At 38.7% G+C, this 23666-nt stretch overlaps 1 protein-coding gene across 2 annotated transcripts; it reads left to right on the forward strand.

Annotated features, from left to right (window-relative positions):
* The first annotated feature begins 13175 nt into the window (after window positions 1-13175).
* Window positions 13176-19264, forward strand: etv5b (ETS variant transcription factor 5b). 2 transcript variants are annotated; one of them, XM_079629501.1, is made up of 12 exons: window positions 13176-13354; window positions 14596-14728; window positions 14845-14932; window positions 15046-15093; window positions 15339-15389; window positions 16283-16406; window positions 16491-16778; window positions 17173-17462; window positions 18019-18081; window positions 18241-18479; window positions 18564-18665; window positions 18829-19264. In XM_079629501.1, exons 2-12 carry the CDS (start codon window positions 14681-14683, stop codon window positions 19063-19065), a joined length of 1578 nt encoding a protein of 525 aa, XP_079485627.1. In that variant the 5' UTR covers window positions 13176-13354; window positions 14596-14680; the 3' UTR covers window positions 19066-19264. The 2 variants fall into 2 exon arrangements, with proteins under 2 accessions (XP_079485627.1, XP_079485626.1); XM_079629500.1 differs by having other exon boundaries at window positions 13219-13354; window positions 18564-18671.
* The last annotated feature ends 4402 nt before the right edge of the window (window positions 19265-23666 follow it).

The raw sequence follows: 23666 nt of genomic DNA on the forward strand, positions 1-23666 counted from the left end.
AAGGTTACAGCACAGTCAACTTGCTCTCGAGGGTTCACGGGCCGGATTTGACCGTTCCAATATGGTGTATAGCTTTAGCACATGGAGAGAATGCAGAGAATGTCCAGTGTGCAGAGCTGTAATCTACACACAAGATGGCGACTTTGAGTAAGAATTAAACTATTTGAATACTTACAGAACTTAAATTTTTGAGGACTTTATTATTATTCTAAAATGTTGGAAAATATTAGGAACACAAAAATGTGCCCAAACTTTTGGATTGGAAGTTGATAGAAGCAGTGGCTTTCTGACAAGCAAATCTTGAGCACACTAATCATGCACACTTCTCACAAAAATCCATTCTTGTTTCGAACAGTAGGTAGCAGTGTTGTCTTGAATGCCACTGATTCTCTCCTCTATTAGCAACCTTTTCTCCTCCCTCTCAACCTATGTCCCTCCCCTTCCTCTAAAAATCTAGATTAAAGGCACTTTGTAGTTGTAGCATGCGTTGAAGAGACTGTTGGACAGAATGTTCCCTGTATATCCCGTTGAAGAGGTTATCTGGCTAAAAAGCGAATTATAGTTCTCTGACTCCAGATTTTCTTTAATAGGGTTGGTCATGTGTGGAAAATAACAAAAGCACTTTGTAGACAATCTGCTGTTTAATGCACAACACTTTGAAATAAGTGCTTTTGGCCTTGCTGATGACATCAACTCTACTTTTTAAGGAAAGTGCTCTTTGTGGTTGCCAGGCAACGTTTAGTTTTCTCTCTTCAATGAATGAGATGTTAAGTGCTTGTATTAGAAATGGCCACATGGATAGCTTCATCTCACACACACACACACACACACACAAAGCTTTTATAATAATAGGCAATAAAGTGTTGGGAAATATGAAATAAAAAATGTACCAGAAATTAACTTGTATGATTTACCTCATAAAATAAGTATGTGAGAGCATATGAGAGGTGTACATGAGAGGCTGTAAACAATAACAACATATGAGAGGTGTACATGAGAGGATGTATGTCATGCCTGCTAGCCCTTTAGCCATGATGACTGTATTCACAATAGAAGAGCATTGAGTGCCTTTGTTGCTTTTATAAAACATTACTGCATAATAAATAAATAAATAATGGTACATTTTCAATAGATCTGTTAACAGATACACTACAAGACACTATATCGTTCAAAAGTTTGGGGTCAATGTTTTTTAAAGAAGTCTCTTATGCTCACCAAGGCTGCATTTCTTTGGTCAACACTACAGTAAAAACAGTAATATTGTGAATTTTACTTAATTGAATAAGTGAATATTTTTAAAATGGTATTTCTTCCTGTGATGACAAAGCTGAACTTTCAGCATTACTCCATGCTTCAGTTTCAAATTATACTTCAGAAATTGTTATAATATGTTATATTTCTTAAATGTACCAATGTTTAAAATGGTTGTGCTGTTTTGTGGAAACCATGATACATTTTTTCAAGATTTTTTTTTATAAATAGAAAGTTGAAAAGAACAGCATTTATTTGAAATAGAAATCATTCAATTGTCTTTACAATCAATTTTATGCATCCTTTCGGAAAATAAAAACTTTTAACTTCAGACTATTGAGCGGTAGTGTATATTCTGCCAACTAAAACGAATGATCCACTACAGCGAACAGGTCAAAGATGTTTCTAATGGCGAATAACAAGATTGGTACGCTATAGACAACTCTGTTTTAGAATAAATGTTTGTTTTTGAGGATTCTAGAACTGGCAAATGACATGCAAAACATGGAGGGGTGCGTACATAGATCTAACTCTTTTTTTGTTGGCAAAGACAGCATAAACATTACATAAGCTGTGTTGCCTCCTCTCACTGACATTGGCCCGAGGGAATGCTCATCCATCATCAAAAAAACATCTAGCCTTACTTACTGGGCTGCAGACTGGAACATGCTCTGCGTGGATCCATCGAAATCTGATATTTTTAGCACAGAGGTCTTTAAAATTAAGTCAAAAGTGAGAGATTGATTTTCATGGATCTTTTTGATCAATATAATATAGTCTAACATGGGAGGTGGGGTTGAGTGTGAAGCGGAGGTATATTTGTATGCTGTTACACAATACATGCTATTATAAATGGAAGATATTATGTGAGCAGGCTCTAATAGAGAGATGGCGGTACAGAAAGATAAGCACAGATGGTCACACATTTGGGTTCCATGATGAGTCCAGTCACCTCAACATGAGCGTGAAAAAATGAAGTGTGTTACCACATGTCCCAGCCTCTTTTTCTGCCTGGTTTACATTTATGCATTCGGCAGATGCTTTTATCCAAAACGACTTACATTGCAAGGTACACTTTTATACTCTCATCAGTTGTTGCTTTCCCTTGGAATCAAACCCATGACCTTTGTGTTGAAAGTGCCAACACTCTACTGTTTGAGCCACAGGAAAGCTTTAGTTCTACAAAGAATTTAGAATTTTGCCTTTGAACTTCCCTTCTTACACCCCACTACTGGGGTGAGTTGCCCCAACATAATATCTAAAGTCACTGCGGAGGTTTGAAAATCGAATACTAAAAATGTCAGTCATTCATATTTGCATTCAAACAGGGCAAAATAGAATTTAAACTTAATCGACAGCACTTAATCGAGGCATAATGCTGATTCGATGGATTAAATGACCATAAATGATGAGAACGTCTTTACAGCTCAAATAATATACGTGTTTAAACAGAAGAATCATGTGCTATCGGAATTATTGTAAATACGAGTTTCCAAGTTGAAAAGTAATATTTACTACTGGGAAGCTCTGGGATAATTTTGATACCCAAGTTCCTGAGTTGGGTGGGCAATAACTTTAAACATGGCGGAGGGGGGAACAATTGCTGCTGTGCTTTATTCGTTTTTTTTCCCACGCGGGTATTTTTCACCTTGGCTTGTCGTTAATCATTTGAAGCGTATTGTAGCCTATGTTTTATACACACCGAAAATAGTCTGTATTTGAGAATTCCAGATTCATCAGCAAGCTGACTAGATACCTTCTTCTGTGAGAATATTAGATTACTATTATTAAACTATAGACTTATACCGAATCTAGATAAGACAAAAAGACAAATTTGGTACTTATGTACACAATAATTAAATTTTGCTAATTTTTAACCAAAAATCTTTCTTGTAAACTTTACATGATGCATTAAATGCTTTTAAATCCTTTAAAAATCGGCCTAATGTTCTTCCATAGAAATTGTCTCACTGTAACCTTGATTTTGCTTATTTATTATGTGCCAGTGCCACAGTTGAGCTTGACTTATATTTTCCTTTAAGTTAAAAACAGGCTAAAACCTAAACCTGAGACCTGCAATCCACAATAGATGAATATTATGAAGTTTAAAGTTCACCCATTAGAATTTGCTGCGTTAACATGTTTCGCGTCTGTGTCAATACGCCTATGTGCAGTGAAGCAGGTAGACAATGAACATGCATTCTTCCACTAGACTCGATGTGTGATAACATTTCAGTCAATCCAAATAATACAATTTATTGTGGTCATTCAAGACCAAATGTGTCCATTTAATGACCACTTACCTCAGCTGCAGGTCAGTGACCGCAATCTTTCTTGTACTCGAGTATAGTGTCAGCCAATGATTATCTTTATCTCTAATTGCAGTTGGTGATAGGATTACTGACCTGCCATGCAAGCCATCACAGTGATTGAATATTCAATGATGAAGTTGAAATGGTTGACTCCCTGATCCCAGATAGCCATAACCGGCATGCGTGTTTTTGCTGAAGCCATGGTCTAAAGGTCAGTGGAAATTTGACAGCATGCTGATGGCTGTCTATGGCAGGATGTCTACTTTTTTTATTGTACTCCTTTATTGTCATGTTTCCTTATTTTTAATGTTTAAATGGTTATAACTTTCAGCATTGAACTGCACTATCATCTCTTACGGGTATAACAAAATATTTCAATTCCCAGTTATAGTTTCCGAGAACTTTAACTAAACAGTATTTGTTATAACACAAAGCACTCATGACATACTCGATCAGACATAATGTGTTCTTTGTGAGTAGAACGTGTTTAAGACCTTTACAAGCCAATCACTGCCGTCTTTTATCAGAGGTGACAGTAACATCACCTCACCACAACTTCTCGCCTCCATTGAAAAGGTCACTTAACTGTAGACAGTATTCTTTTTTAGATTTTTTTTCTTCTTCGTTTTTGTTCCTCCTCTTCTTCCTGATCCACGTTCCTATTTTTTTTTTCATTTCTCTCGTAGTGTGGAGAATAATGCGGAGCTGACATTTTCAGCAGCTCGCTCTGTTTCTTCCACCACATTGTAAAAAGATCAAATAGCAACATCAAAACAACTTTGCGTCACTGGAGCCCTGGCAGGTTATTGTGAAATGCCATCCGTCATCAGGGGCACACTGGTGGAGTGTGGTGAGGAACTTGTAATAGGTGCCCTGTGCCAAGAGAAGATTCCTAACAGAGGTGTCATATGGCTTTCATCAAAATGAACAAATTATATTTACCAGACTTCTTAATGTGATTACAGACTGGCATACTGTTTGGAATAAAGACATACTGTTTGGAATAAAGACATACAGTAACTATAACAATAACAGTAGGCTATATTCTAAAAATAATTTGTTAACACTTTACAATACATATGCACTAATATGCATTAATTCATGCTTAATGCACAGATAATCACATGACTCATGAAGAACTAAACCATTTATTAATGATTACTGCATCAGCAATTAATAACGATTCTATATGATTAATAGATTAAGTAATATACGAATGGTTATAAATTAATCAGCTTCCAGTTGTCTGCTTTAATGAATCATTAGCTAATGATTTGCAAAGGTATCATTGTTATGAAGGTAGCACTTTAGTTTAGGGTCCAATTCTCACTATTAATTGTTTGCTTATTAGCATGGATATTACTAGGATATTGGCTGTGTATTACTACTTATAAAGCACATATTCTACATCCCTTAATCCACTCAGTACCTAAACTTAACAAGCAGTAATTAGGAGTTTATTTAGGCAAAAGTCGTAGTTAATAGTTAGTCAATAGTGAGAATCTAAAGTGTGACCATTATGACTTTACTTTCACATGACTTTCACATGACTATTAACTAATTGTTAAATAATATGTCATTTTGGTTTTGACATCCACACTAAGCCATGGAATTCAATTTCCAGCCGTCTTCAAGCAGGTTTCCACTGTGCGAGATGAACTGCCGCATCCAGTACCTTGTTTATGGCGCATGAATATGTCATGTTAGGATTGAGGCATTCAAAGGTGGAACACTGATAACTGATGGCCGGGGACTGTTATTTCATAACACTGTGTCTAGTGTTAGACAACAGAACACATTATAGTCCGTGATAGTACACTGGATCTGGCGCGACCGACGCTACACGATACAACAAAACCCCGACAGTAAACTATTGTGACATTCAACTATTTAGCGCTCTTGCGCTACTTGTATTACGAAGGACAAACGGACTTGCAATGGACTTGTCATGTCCAGTGTAGACAGCTGTTGCTGCATGACTTGATAATGGCCGTATTCAGTTTAAAAACGGCGTAACAGCGGTCAGTAAGTAGGCCAATAGTCGTCTGGTGCGGACACTCATATAGTATAGGTATAATTCATAAATCATCCTGAAAAAGAAAACTTGAAGACCTATTCATCTGATGGCAATATCCTGGTCATGGTGAGGGCCTGCAAAGATGAGCAGCTTTAAGTACCTAGGATTGCGCCTGCAAAGTGACGGTGGTATATATAAATCTTTCCCACCGTAGGGCCGAACAGTTCTAAGATCGGTAAGGAGCGGTTACGGTTATATTTCCACTTGAACTTGGTTCGGTACGGCGCGATTACAGAATTCTCGACTGACGCTTTTGTAATACATTCCAAAGTGCCCCACATTGGAAAATGTAACCATATCCGTACTGACTGGGCTGGATCGACACGGAATAGAGTGGTAAAGCAATGAGAACGGTTTGGTCCGGCAGTGGAAATGTGGCTATTACGAAATGCGTAATGGATGTGCTGGAAAGAATAAGCCTATATATATACCAATATTGCACCAATAATGAGAAAATGCAGCATGTCCTATGACCGACACCAGGCACCGTTGCTGACACCGTGCAAAATGACATGCCATAATTCCGTCAACAGCAAAGAGCAATGTCACATGTTGTCATCTGGTAATTAATGTAATTTAAATGCAACATGGCATGAACGCATAATTAATCGTCTTTGAAAGTATTCCCAAGAACACAATGGTATCTTGTTAGTACAAGATATATAAGTTCACATAGGCATGGTTGCCAGACTTTCAGAAAACACTGAACGCAAAGGCATTCATTGTGCACTGTATGTTAATTAAAAAGAAACACATTTGACTGCTGTGCAGTTTTAGTGGCCACAGTTGACACTCTTTATCTATCGCAGACTTGCTTAAATACAGTGCTGATACAGTACAACATCACACATTACACTGCCTTTGGCTTAATAATTGTCCTACGGGTAGCTCTCAACTAGGTGAAGAGGGCAGTGGTTTAACTTTGTGTGTCTGTTACATGAGAGACAGGAAACAATAAAGACACATAACTTATAGCTAATACGTGGCAAACAAATCGATCGAGTTGGTGTCCCTTTACTTTTTAAATGCAACTAAAGCATAAAACCCATCTGGAGAGATGTAGTAGATGATACTAAAATAGTATTAAAATGTCTGTAACTATTAAACTATAGTATTTTTTGCCTGCCCTATACCTTCCCTTGTCCTTCTTTCCCTCGTTTATTTTACCATTAAAATAAAACATGAGTTATTTTAATTACTAAAACATTAAATTGTGCTCTTAACACATATTATTCCCACATTAACAAATGTAACATTCCATCACATTGTGACACAGGAAATAACATTATTGACAAAATTTTGAAATGACTACATTCGTCAGGTTTATTAAACTATTGAGGCCTGTTACCAGAAAATGGTCAAATCAAAAATATAAGTTCATCAATAACTTCAGACCAACACGTGGTCTCAAACTACAGTATACCACAAGTGACAATTTGGAACCAAATCTACAGCCAGCTACAGTGCCTAGAATAAGTGAACACATCCATGCTAAAGTCAACTAAAAAGAGGAATAAAAAAATAATCTTTTGGAAATTTATTTTAATGCCTTAATTTAAAAAATGAGGAAAACTCCAACCTTTAAGGACACCAATTTTCTTTGTGAATGAATAATGTATTGTAAATAAATAAATGTTCTTCCTTAAAATACAGGGTGCATAAGTCAGGACACATGTTAAATTCCTATAGAGGCAGGCAGATTTTTATTTTTAAAGGCCAGTTATTTCATGGATCCAGGATACTATGCATCCTGATAAAGTTCCCTTGGCCTTTGTAATTGAAATAGGCCCACATCATCACATACCCTTCACCATACCTAGAGATTGGCATGGTTTTATTTCAGTTAGCCTAATAGCTGGTTTGATTTGCATTGAGAGATGATCTTATGGAAAGTACACCATGCCAATCTCTAGGTATGGTGAAGGGTATGTGATGATGTGGGGTTTTTTAAATTACAAAAGCCAAGGGAACTTAATCAGGATGCATAGTATCCTGGATCCATGAAATAACTGACCTTTCAAAATTAAAATCTGCCTGCCTCTATGGGAATATATTTTTTATTCCTCTTTTTAGTCAACTTTAGCATGGGTGTGTTCACTTATTCTAAGCACTGTATGCTAATTGCAGCCCTGTTACTCAATTTAGGAAGTTTAGAATGTATTAAAACTACCACATTTATTAGAACTTACTTAGGATTTGCTTATTTTTATTTCTAGAGAATAGTGAAGTCACACTAATCAAGATATTGACTCCTAATGTCCAAACATTCTGGTAGCAGGATTGGAAAAAGTGCTGCTCATAAAATTAAACAACATAGTTTTACATCCTGAGGTGGATGAACAACATGTTTAAGCATTTCTTTTTGAACACAATTTGTTTTTGTATGTGGTTTTGTCTGTCTGCATGTGTTGAACTCCCATCTCTCTCATGCTCCAGTTACCCCGAAGCTTGCTTTAAGCAAGCAGGCACAGCAGTCGTTTAAACACATCGGCACGGCAGCTGGCCTACTTTGGTTTAGTCTATTAGCCAAAGCTGAGTCCCCACACACTCAATCAGCTGCATTTTGGGACAAAGGTTTGGGGGAAGGGGTTGATGTTTCTAACAGAGGCTCTAACACTTTTGGGGTAGCTGTTGGCCCTCCTGAGCTCCTGATCTCCTGATCTCACTCTAAACACTGCTGGAGCCCTGTGGGCTTAATGTGTTTACTTGCATTTCCTACACCTAGCTCATACTCCTCCCCCAGGCAGCCAACAGTCTCCCGCCCCAGCCAACACGGTGCCCTCCTCGGCTTCATCAGCATGCGTGAAAACCAGCAGCTCCGAACACAAGACCATTGGTGAGGGTGTAAATGGATTCAAATAGAGGCATGACAAAGGAGATGGTGTGAAGAGACCGCCTCTGAATCACCGGTCCAAGAGAGGCAGACAGCACTGGAGTGATAGACAAGTGAGAGGTTGTATTAGCCATTAATATTGTGTTTTTCCTCCCGGAAACGACAGTCAATAGAATTACGCTTTCATATATCTGTTATTTTGAGCCACACAGTTATTTTAAGTGGTGACACAAATAGGACATGTCTCATGCAGTTTATTTTAGTCGTCACAGAAGAACTTTCACAGAAAGCCCACACATCTATATTCTTGAACTAAACTGACTTAGCTAATAAAAAAAACTGCAAATAGTATTTTATATTATATTTCAAAGGAGTGTTTCTTGCAGATCGCTATGAACGATTGTTATTCCTTTTGTCTCCATGAAGCTATTTTTGCTTTGTAGGTCACTCTGACTCTTGAAAATCTAGTATTTTCGTGAGTCAGCTCTATTCTCTTTCTCTTTTGCTCTTTCCTCTCTCTCTCATGACCAAGGTATCTCCATGGCTACAGGATCCTCGGAGGTTCAGGTTGCAGGAGTGGGTGTGTGGGTAGGTGTTAGCTGTAGCGGTGGTAAATGAGCTTGAGCAGAAGCATTGGAAATGCAGAAGATCACGGAGAAGTGAACATAAATTAGCTTGATTCAGAGTCTTTTAGCAACTCCTCTTAACTCCGCTAACTCCTCTGTTTTAAATGAACGTGAGAGAAATGTAAAATCCTGAATGAAAGGAAAAGAGACAAAAAGTGAGGGGATGTCTGCACTAACTGGAATAGAAAGAAACTTCTAAAGTCTCTTAGCCAAAGCGTAAACCGCTCGAGACATTACAAATGAAATGATCAAATGTTTGCATTCAGACTTATGCATTTAGCAGATGCTTTTATCCAAATGTCATCGAGGAACATAAGCAATTGTTCAACAGCCTGCGTTTTCATGACACAACTTTGTATTTCACAGATACGCTGTAATAAATTATATTATCAATAAGTTATGACAACATGTTTTTACTTTGCTTTAACTCATCAAAATCAGTTAAGCAATTTTAAACTTTTTATGTTATACAAGATTCATCAAAAAGTCAGTTTAATGCAATTTAAGTTGGAATTACTTAAACATCCAAGTTGATTGTACTTAATTTAAGGCAGCAACTTAATTTACAGTTTATAGGATTACTTGATCACTTGTTTGTTTGTTTGTTTGTTTGTTTGTTTGTTTGTTTGTTTGTTTTTTGATGCACCCAGATTGCATCTGTGCCATAAATGTAATCGTTTTTACTGTTAAACATTTGTGATGCATTTACTTGATTAAATGCTCCCACATCCCTTTACACACATAACCACGCTCGTCCGTCATCAATCAAAGGGAGATTTTCGAAATTACAGCTTTGAATGAAAGAGAATCGTTCCCTTCAATTACAGGGAGTAACAGGCAATCACAGGTTTGATGTATCCTGTATAGTATGACACACCAGGGACTGTGAAATGAATTTAGCTCTCCCCGAAGAAGAAAACAAACACTGTGACTCACACCCAGCACAGCAGCAGATCAAGGCTCTGTAACATATTAACAGTCCATTTATAACATACTGCTTTTTCGATCTGAGACACACGCAAAAAGTTCAACCCTGAGTCAAAGATGAACGTTCATGAACAGAAAGCCTATGACTCAACAGAAATGTGAATCTGCTTTGGCTACACATTGTACAGAAGAACCAGATACATTCTGTACTGCAGCATGGTGCCATTTCAATTGAATTTAGAGCATATTGTTATATAATAGAAGCGTTTGAGACCTATATTTAGAGTGGCCTTGCAGCAAGTCGCGTGGAACGCTGATGAAAGCTATGGCAACCTGTTTAATTTCTGGTTATGAAGAGCACTATCACTCAGTTTAATGAAGCTGTTCAGCAGGTTCATTGACAAGGATATCAGCACTCAAGCAAAAAAAGAGCCAGTTTTGGATTGTTTTTTCTACATTGAAAAAAATAGCCAATGATTTTGCTGGTTTATATATTATTACAGTAAAGTCGCAATGAAAGGAGCGACAGATCTTTTTTTATATATATTGTGATGTTCATCCGAGTGAAATGGATTATCGATAAAAGGAAGAAAAGTGGGGTGGGGACTTGGTTCTATTGAATAAGGCAGATCTGAATGCAAGCTTGTAGTCAATTGTAAGTTCATGCAGGCTAAATGATTGGAGAAGTCTGGCATACATCACTAAAGAGAAACCTGTTGTTTTACCGAAAGATTGAGTTATGATAACACAATCTCATGTCAATTCTCAACTATTTTTCTTTTGCCGAATTGGTGGATAATTTGCATGAATCTGTAAAATCTCATTATGTTTTGGGGTGGACCTTAATGCTTACTTTTTTTCTAAAAGTAGTTTGCTAATCATATGAATTCATACGAAATCATCACCTCGTAAAATAGTTAATAGTAAATTTTATTTTGGTAACTATTTTATTTAATAGTAAAATAGTAATGTGGAGTGAAATTGGGTTGGATATTTAATTTAAAAATGACGAGGTCAGAAAAAATATAATAATAAAATACATGCATGGATGATTTGTTTATAATAAGATCAATAACATGCATTTAGAAAAAAAGATGAAGGGGACATTTTCATTTCATGCCGACTTTAAGAATAACAGTAAGTTGAGAGGCAACAACACCAAAGCTTTCATGAAAGGAGCCACGGTGACATTTTGTCCTGACTTGTTTCTCGTAGATGATGAGGTTTATGGGATTTGTAACATATCTCCTTGATAAAAGTTGTAATTTTGCCATCTCTATGTTCATGTGTTACTTTCTACTTACTGTTTAAAAGTCTGTGGCTCCTTTTCTTCTTGAGGATGCCTGCGTGTGTGTGTGTGTGTGTGTGTGTGTGTGTGTGTGTGTGTGTGTGTGTGTGTGTGTGTGTGTGTGTGTGTGTGTGTGTGTGTACGTGTGTGTACGTGTGTGTACGTGTGTGTGTGTGTGTGTGTGTGTGTGTGTGTGTGTGTGTGTGTGTGTGTGTGTGTGTGTGTGTGTGTGTGTGTGTGTGTGTGTGTGTGTGTGTGTGTGTGTGTGTGTGTGTGTGTGTGTGTGTGTGTGTGTGTGTGTGTGTGTGTGTGTGTGTGTGTGTGTGTGTGTGTGTGAGGGGCTGAAAAATGACTCACCTACAGAGGGGTGTAACATTCACTTGCCATCGACGCATCAACGATGCGCACCATTTTTCATTCTAGCATTCATTCACACATTTTGTCTACAGTGAACAAGTTGAATGAATTATACCCTACAATTACATGAAAAAGTATGTGAACCTACATGTTACCTGACACTAAACTCCAGATTTCGAAGGTGTTGAAGAAGCTGTTAGCGATACTCTTTCCAGCCTGCACTGTGAATGTTTTATTGTTCAATTTCTTTATTTTTTTATTTAATAGCTTGAGCAGACTGTGTTTGTTAGTTTTTGGGAATCTGGATTTAGAGACTTCCAGCACCTGTATAAGTGCTTTTTCCATTTCATGTCCAATGTTGACAGCATAAACAATTCACAAACATTTTAGTAAAAAATATAAAAAGGTTTATGAATACTTTCTTTTCTTCAAACAGAAACCATCTCCACGACATTGCATAGCCCTAAAAATGTTTATTATTTTGTGGACTCCAGGCTCCCACACAATAAGTAGGCTAATGCAGATCAGACGATTATTTGTGCTATACCATTTCTGTCAAAATTTAATGAATTTAAATGTAAGTATAGTAGAATATACATATTAGCTTTGAAGTTTTTAAGGTTGTAACCTGTAGGTGGAAACCAGAGATCAGACATCACTGTCTGATGTGCAGATGTTTCTTTGAGGAGCAGGCATGAATAATAGATCAGACAACAAAGTGTTCTCTCACAGTGGAGTTTCCCAGCAGGGAGCAACACTGGTTTAATAATCTGAATCCCTATTGGGGATATAGTTATGGTGCCACGATCATTTAAGGTGGTATATGAATGTGTCTGTTTTAAAAGCTTGTGTAAATATGAGTGATATGTGAATTGGATGAAGAGAGTGAGCAAAAAACAGGTCGGCCTATGTTGTGGGGAAATGTTTTGGTATAAGAATGAGATTATCACAGAGGATTCCAGTCATTGTCCAGAGTGACACGTCCACTCTTCTGTCACCCAAGATAGAGGTCAGTGGTTTTCAAAGCTCAGTCAATATGCACACTGAAAAAGCAATGGATTAGACTACTATAAACATGTTCTCCCTACCCTTTTACATGGTTATATAATTTTTAATTAATGTAAAAAAAAAACGTTAAAAGAAAAAAACTTTGAAAAAGTATTGGCAGAGTTTGGAATTTGGGGCTTTAAGTCTATAGTTTAAACTCGAAGTGTTTATACTTATTATGCTGAAATTATATATATTTTTAAATCATATAATAAAATTCAGATCGGCCCCGCAAGTTTAGAGCCTCAGCTGGACATTCACTCTCGTTTCGCTTCTGGCCCTTTAAAAGTCTCTTTTTGCGGTGGAGAAACATCTGGTTGTTGAATGAAACCCAGTCATTCATAAAAACAGGAGAGAAACCTGCTCTGATTGGCTGTCTACAGCCTCACGGTCGCATTGGTAATGAAGTGACAGCTATTGGTCAATTACTTGAATGACATGTTGGACCAGCCAATGAGCGTGACTTACAGTGTTAAGCCGATGCTCTTGGAAAAGCAAGCGATCCCATTGAGAAAATTTCAGTCGCGTCAAGCTGAGGGAGAGTGCGATCTGTTAGTGCTTTCAAAAGCAGTCTGTTTTTCTCTTGGATTTATCAAATCACTTTTTTTCAAAAGCAAAGGCTTTAATCACCGTTGGGTGAGTATATTTTGAACGTTGCTCTAGCGTTTTACTGTTTAATTATGACCCGATGCAAGTTTCATCTTCTGCTTATATTTGTATAAAGTTGTATTAATTAAAACGGCGCGTTTAGTTTTGATGGATCGCAACGCCATTTTCTTTGTGCGCATATTTGGCAACCATTTCCAGTTTCTCAGTACTTTATTACGCTTATTGTAAACTTAATTATAGTCGCAAGTTTGCGCTCTGCAAAATCCATATGTGGTTTGGCGACGTGCTTCTCGCGCGTTTGGTGTTTTTATGAATGGAACGTCTGAGGTTTTTTCGGGTAGCGCGCACGATGGATCAAATTTCACTTCATTGAGAAAAACAAGCGTCCGAGGGAAGGGAGGGGGAGCGCGCGGCGATAATGGGCGCTGGGGGGGAAGGGATTGAACTTCTTGAACTCACTCTTATACCTGTTAACTCGCTGTTGTAATGCTATAATCTCGCTTTACTTATTCAACAACTATAGCTTCCGCTGGCTGTCTTTATTATCGCCAATAAAAATCTTTAAAAGCACAAACTCTTCTTTTTCAGCATGAAATGTGCAGACGCACGTTCCTCCTGTTTTATAAAGGTCTGATAAGCTTCAGGAAGCAATAATGTTAAGCGATGGATGTTTAATTAGTTCTTGGTCCAGAGAGGTTGGCTCACTGTGAGGTGTTTTCTTGGCCTCGCGGCTGTAATACGATTTTATGGCTTGCACACTTGCGTCAGGGAAAATAAACACACGTGTGTGACGAAGCGTGAATAGCTTGCTTCTTATTTTATTCATGCCGTTCCACTATTTAACGAACCTTATTTTTGTTCATAAAAGCTGCTTTATTATTATTATCATCACTTTCGTTTAGATTCAATCTTAGTATGGAGTCTTGGATAGTCTCTTGGGCAACAGATGGTACTGTATCGTTATGTAAGGACCCCCATCTGTACCGTGAGCCTTAAATGAAAAGTGTGTGAGAGAGAGAGTGAGTGTGTGCGTGAGAGAGAGAAGAGGCTGAGCAAGTGTAAGTGTCCTGCACTAATGCAGCACACTTCATCTGAGCAGGAGCCGAGAGTGAGTGTGTTACACAAACAAACATGCTAGCTGAAGTTTTCACAGATCAAAGGGACAGTTGGTCCTAAACTGTCAGGTCCCGGGACGATCACTGACAGCTGCATCAGATCCTGACTTGTCTTTCTCTAAGTGCCACTTTTCTCGGCTCTTCTTCCGACAGGCGACGATATCACCCCCCCTCTATCCCTGTTTATTCCCGCTTTCCCTCCTGCTGAAGCCCTAGGCCGCAGTGAGAAGCAAGCGACATGGACGGATTTTACGACCAGCAGGTCCCTTTCGTGGTGCCCCCCAATGTACGTCTCTGCTTCACTTTTTAGATATTTCACTACATAATATCCATCTGCGGATGGCTGTACACAATGATCACTTGTTCCAACTTTCATTATTTGATCTTGGTCTTATTTTACAGAAGTCTCACATGCAGGAAACGTTTTGCAGAACTTTCAATGACCGAAAAAGGAAGTTTGTTGACACTGAGCTGGCACAGGATACAGAGGGTAAACAAATGAGCATGCAATCAATCCATCCAGATCTCTCTAAGACGCATCATTTAACCCAGGCCCAAACAAGTCAGCCTGTTTATTCACAAATCAATCTTTGTGTTCCACAGATCTCTTTCAAGATCTCAGCCAGCTACAAGAGATTTGGATTGCAGAAGGTACGCCAACAGCTCTAGGATAGTCTAGGTTATGGAATACATTTCATAAGTACTGTTAAAACACAACTTGGTGGTTAATGCATCATCTCAGTGGTTGATCTCTGGGGCCCCATTCAAATGGGATAAGACAATATGACATTTATAAACATGCAAATTATTTATATTCATGTTAAATATTTCATGCCTTTATTCACTGACTTTATTCAAGCCAGTCAGTATAAATAGTTTTCCTTCTCCATGTGCAGCCCAGGTACCCGATGACGAACAGTTTGTTCCAGATTTCCAGTCGGATAACTGTGAGTACCTTTTGAATATTCATGTAGCAGTAGGGGTTGGTTGCAGAATAGTATATAGAACTTGCCTTTTATGAATTATAGAAACTCCCGGCATATGAAAAACATTTATTTATTTATACTGCACAAATTATTAGCACTGGATGATTTGCCATGGACGTTATGAAGCGTTTTGAGATGCACACTACCTTCCTCCTTGAAACCAAGAAAATGAATCGCTAAGAGTTTCTGTGCCAAACCTGATTCCTAGCCATGAGTTTAAGATGTTTCTTTGGTGTGAGTGTGTGTGTTCACACACATGTGAGGCCCAGTCTGCTGCTGCGGTGCTGTAACTCATGGCAGCCTCCAGCTTGGTGACATTTTAATGGGGCTGGATCCTCGGCGCACACACACACACTCTGGTTATTATGTGCTGGTGAACAGAGCTCTGGCTGTTTCCCTTGTTAGGTTTTCTTCCCATTTGGCTCTGAATAAGTCTTAATTGTGTGCATTTCAATGGTGTTTATTGTAGAACGTGAATGCACATGGATGTGTTTGCATAGAAATTGTGTGTGAGAAGGGTATGTGTGTGTTTGTCTGGCACAATTCCTCTTATCTGGCATCGTGCCTGTAGTTCTCACAGGCCCCTCTTTCACCACAGCTGGGCAGTGGGGCCCTTTTTCCAGAGGAATCACGCGATAGTCTGCGAGTTCAAACTTGCGGCCTCCTTTTTTTTAGAAGGAAAGGCCTTTTTTTTCTTCTTTTTTTTTCCTTTTTAAAAGGAGTATAGTAGTTCAGTACTAAATATTTATCAAACATCTAACACCAGAAACAAACTAGGTTAGGTTCCTGTATTTTTGTTCTGGCATTTTAGTTTATGTAGACACAATGTATTAAATGAAAAACTTTCTCTCTAGTGATGTTCCATGGACCTCTTCAAACTAAAGTAAAGAGGGAACTGAGCCCAAGCAGGGAATTTTCCCCCTGTGGACAAGAGCAGAGACTCTCTCCATATGGAGAGAAGTGCCTATATAACTACAGGTATGTATTTCCTTGTCCTTTCCCCATCTTTCCCCTCTCCGTATTCCCCTCACTCATGGTTTATTTGCGTTTTGTCGATTTTAGTGCCTTCGACAGGAAGCCATTTCCTTACAACAAGCCACTGACTCCTCCTTCTACACCAGCATCACCCTTTGGCTCCTCCACCAGCACAGCAACACATCATGTGCAAAAAAGAGCGATGCAACCAGCCCAAACGCAGACACAAGGACTGCCACTATTACCTGTCCTAAACCACAGTTCTACCCCACCACATCAGAGAGCACATACTCCACTCCACAGTCAAAGCCCACCTTTTGCTGTGCCCTGCCAACCTGTCAATCACCCAGATGCCTCCTACAGTACAGACCACAGGTGTGAATATAGAACATCTTGCAATTTTGGTTGTTTTTATTTCCGACACTTCAGTCATTTTTTTTTTTGGGTCACAGTGATCGATTTCTAACCTCATTTCTATCTTTGACGTCAGCTTGAGCTGCTCGTGCATGTTAAAAGTACTGTAATCAGCTCAGGTTGAGCCTTTCATTGGGTATTATCTTGTTAAAGATGCCACACTGACCTGGAAAGCAGTTCTATGTTTATCCCATTCAAGTCTCCAGGTTTAACTACTGGAAAAAACAAAAAAGAGCTTTAACACCAGACTTATCCCTTTGACATGAAACTCATGATCTCAATCGCCCTTGATGTTAATGCCTTCTCATGTCTTTTCACCACTTGTTTCCCTTTCTCTTACTCTTCACCTCGTTAGGTTCCATCGGCAGCTTTCCGAGCCCTGTCTGCCGTTCTCACAGTCCGATGGCCGTTGTCACACACCTTACCCCTCACACACCCGTGGCCATTTCCCCCGACATAGCCGCCCCCCTTATCACCGGCAGATGTCAGAGCCGTTGGTGCCAATGCCTCCCCAGGGATTCAAAAAGGAAATGGTGGATCCTCGTTACAATGACCAGGGTGTGCAAAACATGGGGCCTCCTCGTGCACCGTTGATCCACCAACTGTCAATCAAACAGGAGCCCAGAGACTTCGGCTTTGACCCAGGTGGGTGTAAATCTCTCAGAGATTTTGGATTCAGTCCCTGTGATGCATGTAGTGCTGTAATGAGAAATCCTTTTAGCTCCCACTAGGTCAAATGTACTGATGGCTGTGGAACTGTCAAAATAGTGACATTTTAAAAGCAAAAAAAGGTCCATTGTGAATAGTGTAGTGACGTATGAAGCACAGCTCACACAGAAGTCACTTTCTGTTGGTCAACATGGCAAAATTTGTGTGACCAATTTAATCTGAAGATGAAATGTGCATGGGGAAATCTTTTGCCCTGAAGCAAAATTCCCAGTAGTGCGGATTCCTATAGAAATGACTCCTAGGAACTCCGATGAACTTGAAATTCCAAACATTACATCATATTATATTGTATATATTTAAAGATTGTTAATGTGATTTTATAAAGTGGAACTCTGATAAGAACTCTGATGTATATATTTTTGAAAAATTATTTTTATTTAAAGGATCACTGATAAACTTGAACTTCCAAACATTGTTATATTATATTTTATTAATATTCATGTGATTTGTAATTTTCTCAATTGTCTTGCAGAAGTACAGAATTGCCAGTCATCTTTTGGCAAATCAGCAAATTTCTATGGCGCCAACAGCGAGGGTGAGGCTTTTATCAGTTTAGTTTCACCTACCATTTCCATAAAGTGCAGATGTTTTATTAAGCAACAGCTTCTGGTTCGTCTTCTGTTATAATGAGAGTTCTTTCTCAGACTGTCCATATTAAATCCACATTTTTTATTTCTCTGGGTGTCGATTTCAGGTTTTGGGTACGATGGAGAATCCCACCTCTATTATGATGATGCGTGTGTGGTCCCAGACCGCCTGGAGGGAAAGCTGAAGCAGGAGGGTGGAGTTTTCCGGGACGGTCCCCCGTATCAACGAAGGGGGTCTCTGCAACTATGGCAGTTCCTGGTCACTCTGTTGGACGACCCATCTAACCGCCACTTCATTGCTTGGACTGGCCGTGGGCTCGAGTTTAAACTCATTGAACCAGAGGAGGTCAGTGTGTTATGAAAGCCAACAGCTTTATAGCCCATTTTTATTTCAGCCTTCAAGCAGTATTAACACCCACATTTTCAATAGGTTGCTCGCCGTTGGGGAATCCAGAAGAACAGGCCTGCAATGAATTATGACAAGCTGAGCCGTTCTCTGCGTTACTACTATGAGAAGGGCATCATGCAGAAGGTAAAGGCACGTTCACGTTCCAATGTCATTTTTCTTCTTTCAATCCCTTAATAATTAGATTGTAGTTCCCTCATTACCAGTAGTTAGTAAAAATCCACCCCATCAAAGCATACCAGCTTTTTCCAAACAAGATTTTCTAAAACTTTCTCTTGTTCACATGCAGGTTGCTGGAGAGCGGTACGTGTATAAGTTTGTGTGTGATCCCGACGCACTCTTCTCCATGGCATTCCCTGACAACCAGAGGCCCAGTCTGAAGGCAGACCCCGATGGGATGCAGGTTCCTGAGGATGACACCGTTCCACTCTCACACTTTGACGAGACTAACAGCGTCCCTTATCCAGCTGATGCCAGGGACCAGTGCTTAGTGGGGCCGTCCTTTCCTGAAAATTATGCTTTCTGAACTGTTTCACTGCCAGGACTCTAAAATGCATCCTCGCACTCCAAATGCAGCTCAAGTCAAATTGTAATCGCTCCATTGAGGAATCTGTAACGCCTGCTGAAAAGTCTCTAGACTTTCTTGCCACATTTTTATCGTTCATTTGTTTGTTACTACACAGGTTCCATTATAGACAAATGTTTGCTTTTTTAAATGTACACAAGGGACACAACAGTATTTTTCAGTATAACCTTTAAATTTTTTTTTTATATATAAATAAAATCAAAGGTTATACTGAAAAATACTGTTGCTCTCTTTGTGTATTGGGCCTGGTGTCTATGTTTCAATGCTCTACTTCCGCGAGTTTTTCAGAACACTTCTGACAATGCATAATGATGCACCTCAGGCTGTGTTGTAATTATCTGTGTATATAGCTTTGATTATAATCTGGAAAAATGCACCATTTTTCTCCAGCTGGCCAAGTAAAATCTTTATAACTGTTCAGAAATAGTCATTTCAACTGCTTTTGTAATGTGATTTTTATGGACATGGGGCGGGGTAGAATAGGCAAAAAGAGAGCAGGGGAAATGAAAAGTGAAGAATTTATGTATATTATGAGTATATTTTTGCAAAAGCAGAATTGAATAGCATTGTATAAGCTGTACAACAGACTTTTATCACTTCTAATCTGTTCTGTTTGTACAGTGGTGTGTGTGAAATTGAAACCAGCTCTTGATATAGGGGGAAAGCGAGGATGAAAAGATTGCTGATTCAGGATCATTCATGCTTGTGTGACCTTTAACTGTTTACCAAAGGATTAGAGCAAGGCCAACTGATCACTGTTCAGTAGTAAACCAGCATGGCAAGAAACCCCCTAGCTCTTTCCACATTCACTGTCAACCTTACTTGTCTTTCCTGAGTACAACAGACCGCTAGTTCTGTTTCACTGTGGATAAAACTGTTGTTTCATTGTCTTTTGAAGGCAATTTCTTTCATTAAGAATTTTTAAGTACAGTTTTGGTGTACAATTACAGACCTGTATTTTCTAAACTATAAAAGTACAGGATAATAAATGTCCATAAACAGATATGGTTCTTTTTGGATACAGTTTGTTTGGTTTTTGTCTCGTTTGTAGCCAGTGGCACATCACCTACACTTTGAGAACCTATTTGGGGTAATTGAACAAAGTAAAGAGCATTATGACGGTCATTAATACACTAAGGCATGGTTTCACAGACAGGGCTTAGATTAATCGAGGATTCCATAGTTTTTTTAGGGCATTTAAGTAGCTTTTATGGGTAAATGTGCCTAAACATTACTGGTGTGCATCCTGAGACAAGACAATGGGAATGACAAGACAAATATTTTATGATATGTCAGTGCAAGTTGCTTTTACTAAAAACCACTTAAACATGCCTTTTATTCTGGGACTAGCTTAAGGCTTGCCTGTGAAACCGCCTGTCTGGGGGTACATGACATTTGCTCAGATTTGCAGTCCGGACCAATTGAATCGATTCTTGGTGACGAAATTAAGAGCAGTCTGCAGATTTTGGGCAGTTCGAGTTGACAGATTTCACAGAAAATCATGTAGTGTATGATGGGCACTGACAAAAAAAAATTTGTTTCAGTTTTAGTTTACACGACAACGATGTACTAAATACAGAAATGTTTTTAATTCGCGTTTTTCGCATACAGACGACATTGTCAAAACGATCCCCATTCACACGGATCCTTTAAAACACTGATCTTCAATCCTGCTCCTGGAGGGCCACTGTCCTGCAGAGTTTAGTTCCAACCCTAATCAAACACACCTGAATCAGTTCATCAATCTCTTCAGGATCGCTTGAAAATACAAAGGCAGGTGTGCTGAAGCAGGTTGGAACTAAACTCTGCAGGACAGTGGCCCTCCAGGAGCAGGACTGAAGACCAGTGCTTTAAAACAACTAAAACGCTGCCATACCAGTAGTTGGCGATGTCACTTTGTAAAGAAAAACAATTTTCCTAGACTGTAGAGTAATATACATGTGCATGACATCACTGCATGACATCAGACAACATCGGTATTGTTTTCAAAAACGTGCACTTTGAGGCCTTTTACATGATCGTGTTTTCAACTAAAAATGGAAAACTATATGCGTTTAAAGGCCCTTGCACAGAGTCCAAAATTAACATCAAAAATTTTCGTACGTTAAAAAATAAATAAGACCACACTGTCTCCGAAACTTTCGTCCGTCATAAATACAATTGGACCGCGTTCGATTTTCTGCGTTTTTCGCATCCGTAGCAAGCATTTTGAACGGTGTTTTGACAATCCACCGAATCACGTATTTGAAAAAACGCATACGAAACTTTTGGACTCAGTGTGCAAGGGCCTTAAGCCATTTATTTACGCGACAACAGCATTTTGTGGGACTGAAAATGCAAGTTTTTGAAAACTATACCATGAATGTCTCAGTGTAAACTACAAAAACACGAATTTGTGAAAATAGCGACGTCATGCGCATGCGTATTATGTGTTCAGTCTATAGCCGTTTTAAATCGTTTTCGTGGATCCGTGTGAATGGGGATCGTTTTGATAACGCCATCCTATGCGAAAAGAGCAAAGTAAAAAGTGTTTAGTACATTATTGTCGTACACTTTGAAACCCATTTTCAGGCCCTCAAAATGCTGTTGTCAGGTAGGCTGAATGAACGGCCAAACCGCATCATTTTCACAAATGTGCATTTTTTTTGTTTACACGGCGAAGATACAGTATTGTTTATAAAAACGTTGAATCCCATTTTCAAAAGTTTTCGTTTTCAGGCCCCCAAAACGCCGTTGTAAACAAACGGCTAAAACGCATAGGCCTACAATGTTTTCCGTTTTTAGTTGAAAACACTGCCGGGTAAATGGCCCCTATGATTCCATCCAGCTTGAGCCGATTTTAGAACATTGTTTTCATTTGTCATGTGTCTCCACCAAACCATGTTTTTGCATTCATTTGTTATGTTCTTATGGTTTAAAAGTCTGGTATGTGGGATCCTCAGGCGTTTAGTGTATAATGCCTAGAGTTTTAAAATCTATTCAGATTTTAAAAGTTGTGTTGTGTTATTACAGCCTTTACGTTGAGACTATTCAGTCCATTTGGCACGTTGATGAATCTCATTTATGTGCGTCTGTGATCTTTCCAGGAACCTCTCAGTCTGACCACTAAACTGTAACCCAGCAAAGCCTGTGTAACGAGGCGATGCAAAGTAACAGGGTATTGCATAACCTAGTGACGCTCGTTCTTTCTTCTCTCCTCTCTCCTTTAGCAGGGTTAGTCTTAATCCTACTGGTGACCTTGTTCCATGGAGCCAGAGAATAGAAGAGTTATTAAGCTGTCATACACCCTGATCATCATAAAGGAACTCACGCTTACTGAATGCTTGAACGTCGAATGCCGAAGTTCCATGGATGTTCTTTATGGAACTATAAGATGTCAATAAAGGACCTTTTTTTTTTAACCCAAGCAATAGCCATCATTTCACCATATAGGTTAACTATAGATCCGATATAGTCTGGCTATGACATTGCATTTTAATATGGAATTGAAAATAACCATGAATTTGTATATATATCGTTTTTGTCAAAATAACTTGCGAGATGTATGATGTTCCATCATGTAAGCAAAGTCAACAGTGATTGGTTTAATTTTTTTAACTATGCATAGGTGGGAGTCTATTCTTGAGCTATGGTTATATGCCTGTTAAATGTTCACTGACAGCCCAAATTTTGCCTTGTTTTAGCATAGACGTCAGGGCTGTGTTTGGATGGCTATTGGACGTCTTTTAAACGCAAAAATTACTTGCTGGGTAGGTTGTGTTATGAGGTCAAAAACTTAAGCATCCCTTTATTATTGTTGTAGTTGGTATTAGCCTATGTGATGCTTTCTCTTTTGTATGTTTCCGTTCTCTGCACACACACACACACAAAATCCTGAATGGAAGGAAACACTGTCCAAAACTTACCTCCAAACTAGAGTCTTGAGAGTAACTAGAGTTGAGCACAGCACAGGAGCTGCTATCTTCTACTTTTAGTGTTTTAGCGCTGACTGCTGGTTCTCAACGTAAATTACAGGTTGTTGTTATATAAGCACGCGCCATTGATAAACACGTCACCCCAGCCAACGGCACTACAGAATAACTCCATTACGTTAATCACCAGTAAATACGTATATGATCATTCCGAACGTAACAGTGTTTCCCGTGATGCATTTAATAGGCAAAACTGCGCAATATAATCGGCCACCAAGGTTATCAGTCAAATGGCCATTTGACTTCCGTGTTTAGCTATAGGCTATATAGTCTATCTTTCACTGAACGCTTGCTTTCCATTTGGAGGTGATCCAAAATCGGCTCTGCATAGATAATCTAGTAATGTTTTATGACGTAAGGTTAAACTAAAACTCAGCGACCAGACAGTCACCCTATCTTTATATATATAGCCTATATATTTATTTATTTATTTAGTCAGTCACCCTATCTTGTTTTTATTTTATTTTTATTGCTTGAACAACAATTACAGAACAGGAACAAATAAAAACAAACCAAAAATAATAATTTACCAGGGTTGAGGCATTAACACAAAATATAAAATACAAGAAA

The sequence above is a fragment of the Phoxinus phoxinus genome (assembly GCF_949152265.1).
Source record: "Phoxinus phoxinus genome assembly, chromosome: 11".
Taxonomy (NCBI): domain Eukaryota; kingdom Metazoa; phylum Chordata; class Actinopteri; order Cypriniformes; family Leuciscidae; genus Phoxinus; species Phoxinus phoxinus.

Excerpts from the sequence above, each read along its gene's own strand:
- etv5b (XM_079629500.1), top strand. The coding sequence starts at position 14,681 with ATGGACGGATTTTACGACCAGCAGGTCCCTTTCGTGGTGCCCCCCAAT. Across the intron at positions 14,729-14,844 it reads CTTTCGTGGTGCCCCCCAAT|AAGTCTCACATGCAGGAAAC; the intron begins GTACGTCTCTGC and ends CTTATTTTACAG. Across the intron at positions 16,407-16,490 it reads AAGTGCCTATATAACTACAG|TGCCTTCGACAGGAAGCCAT; the intron begins GTATGTATTTCC and ends TGTCGATTTTAG.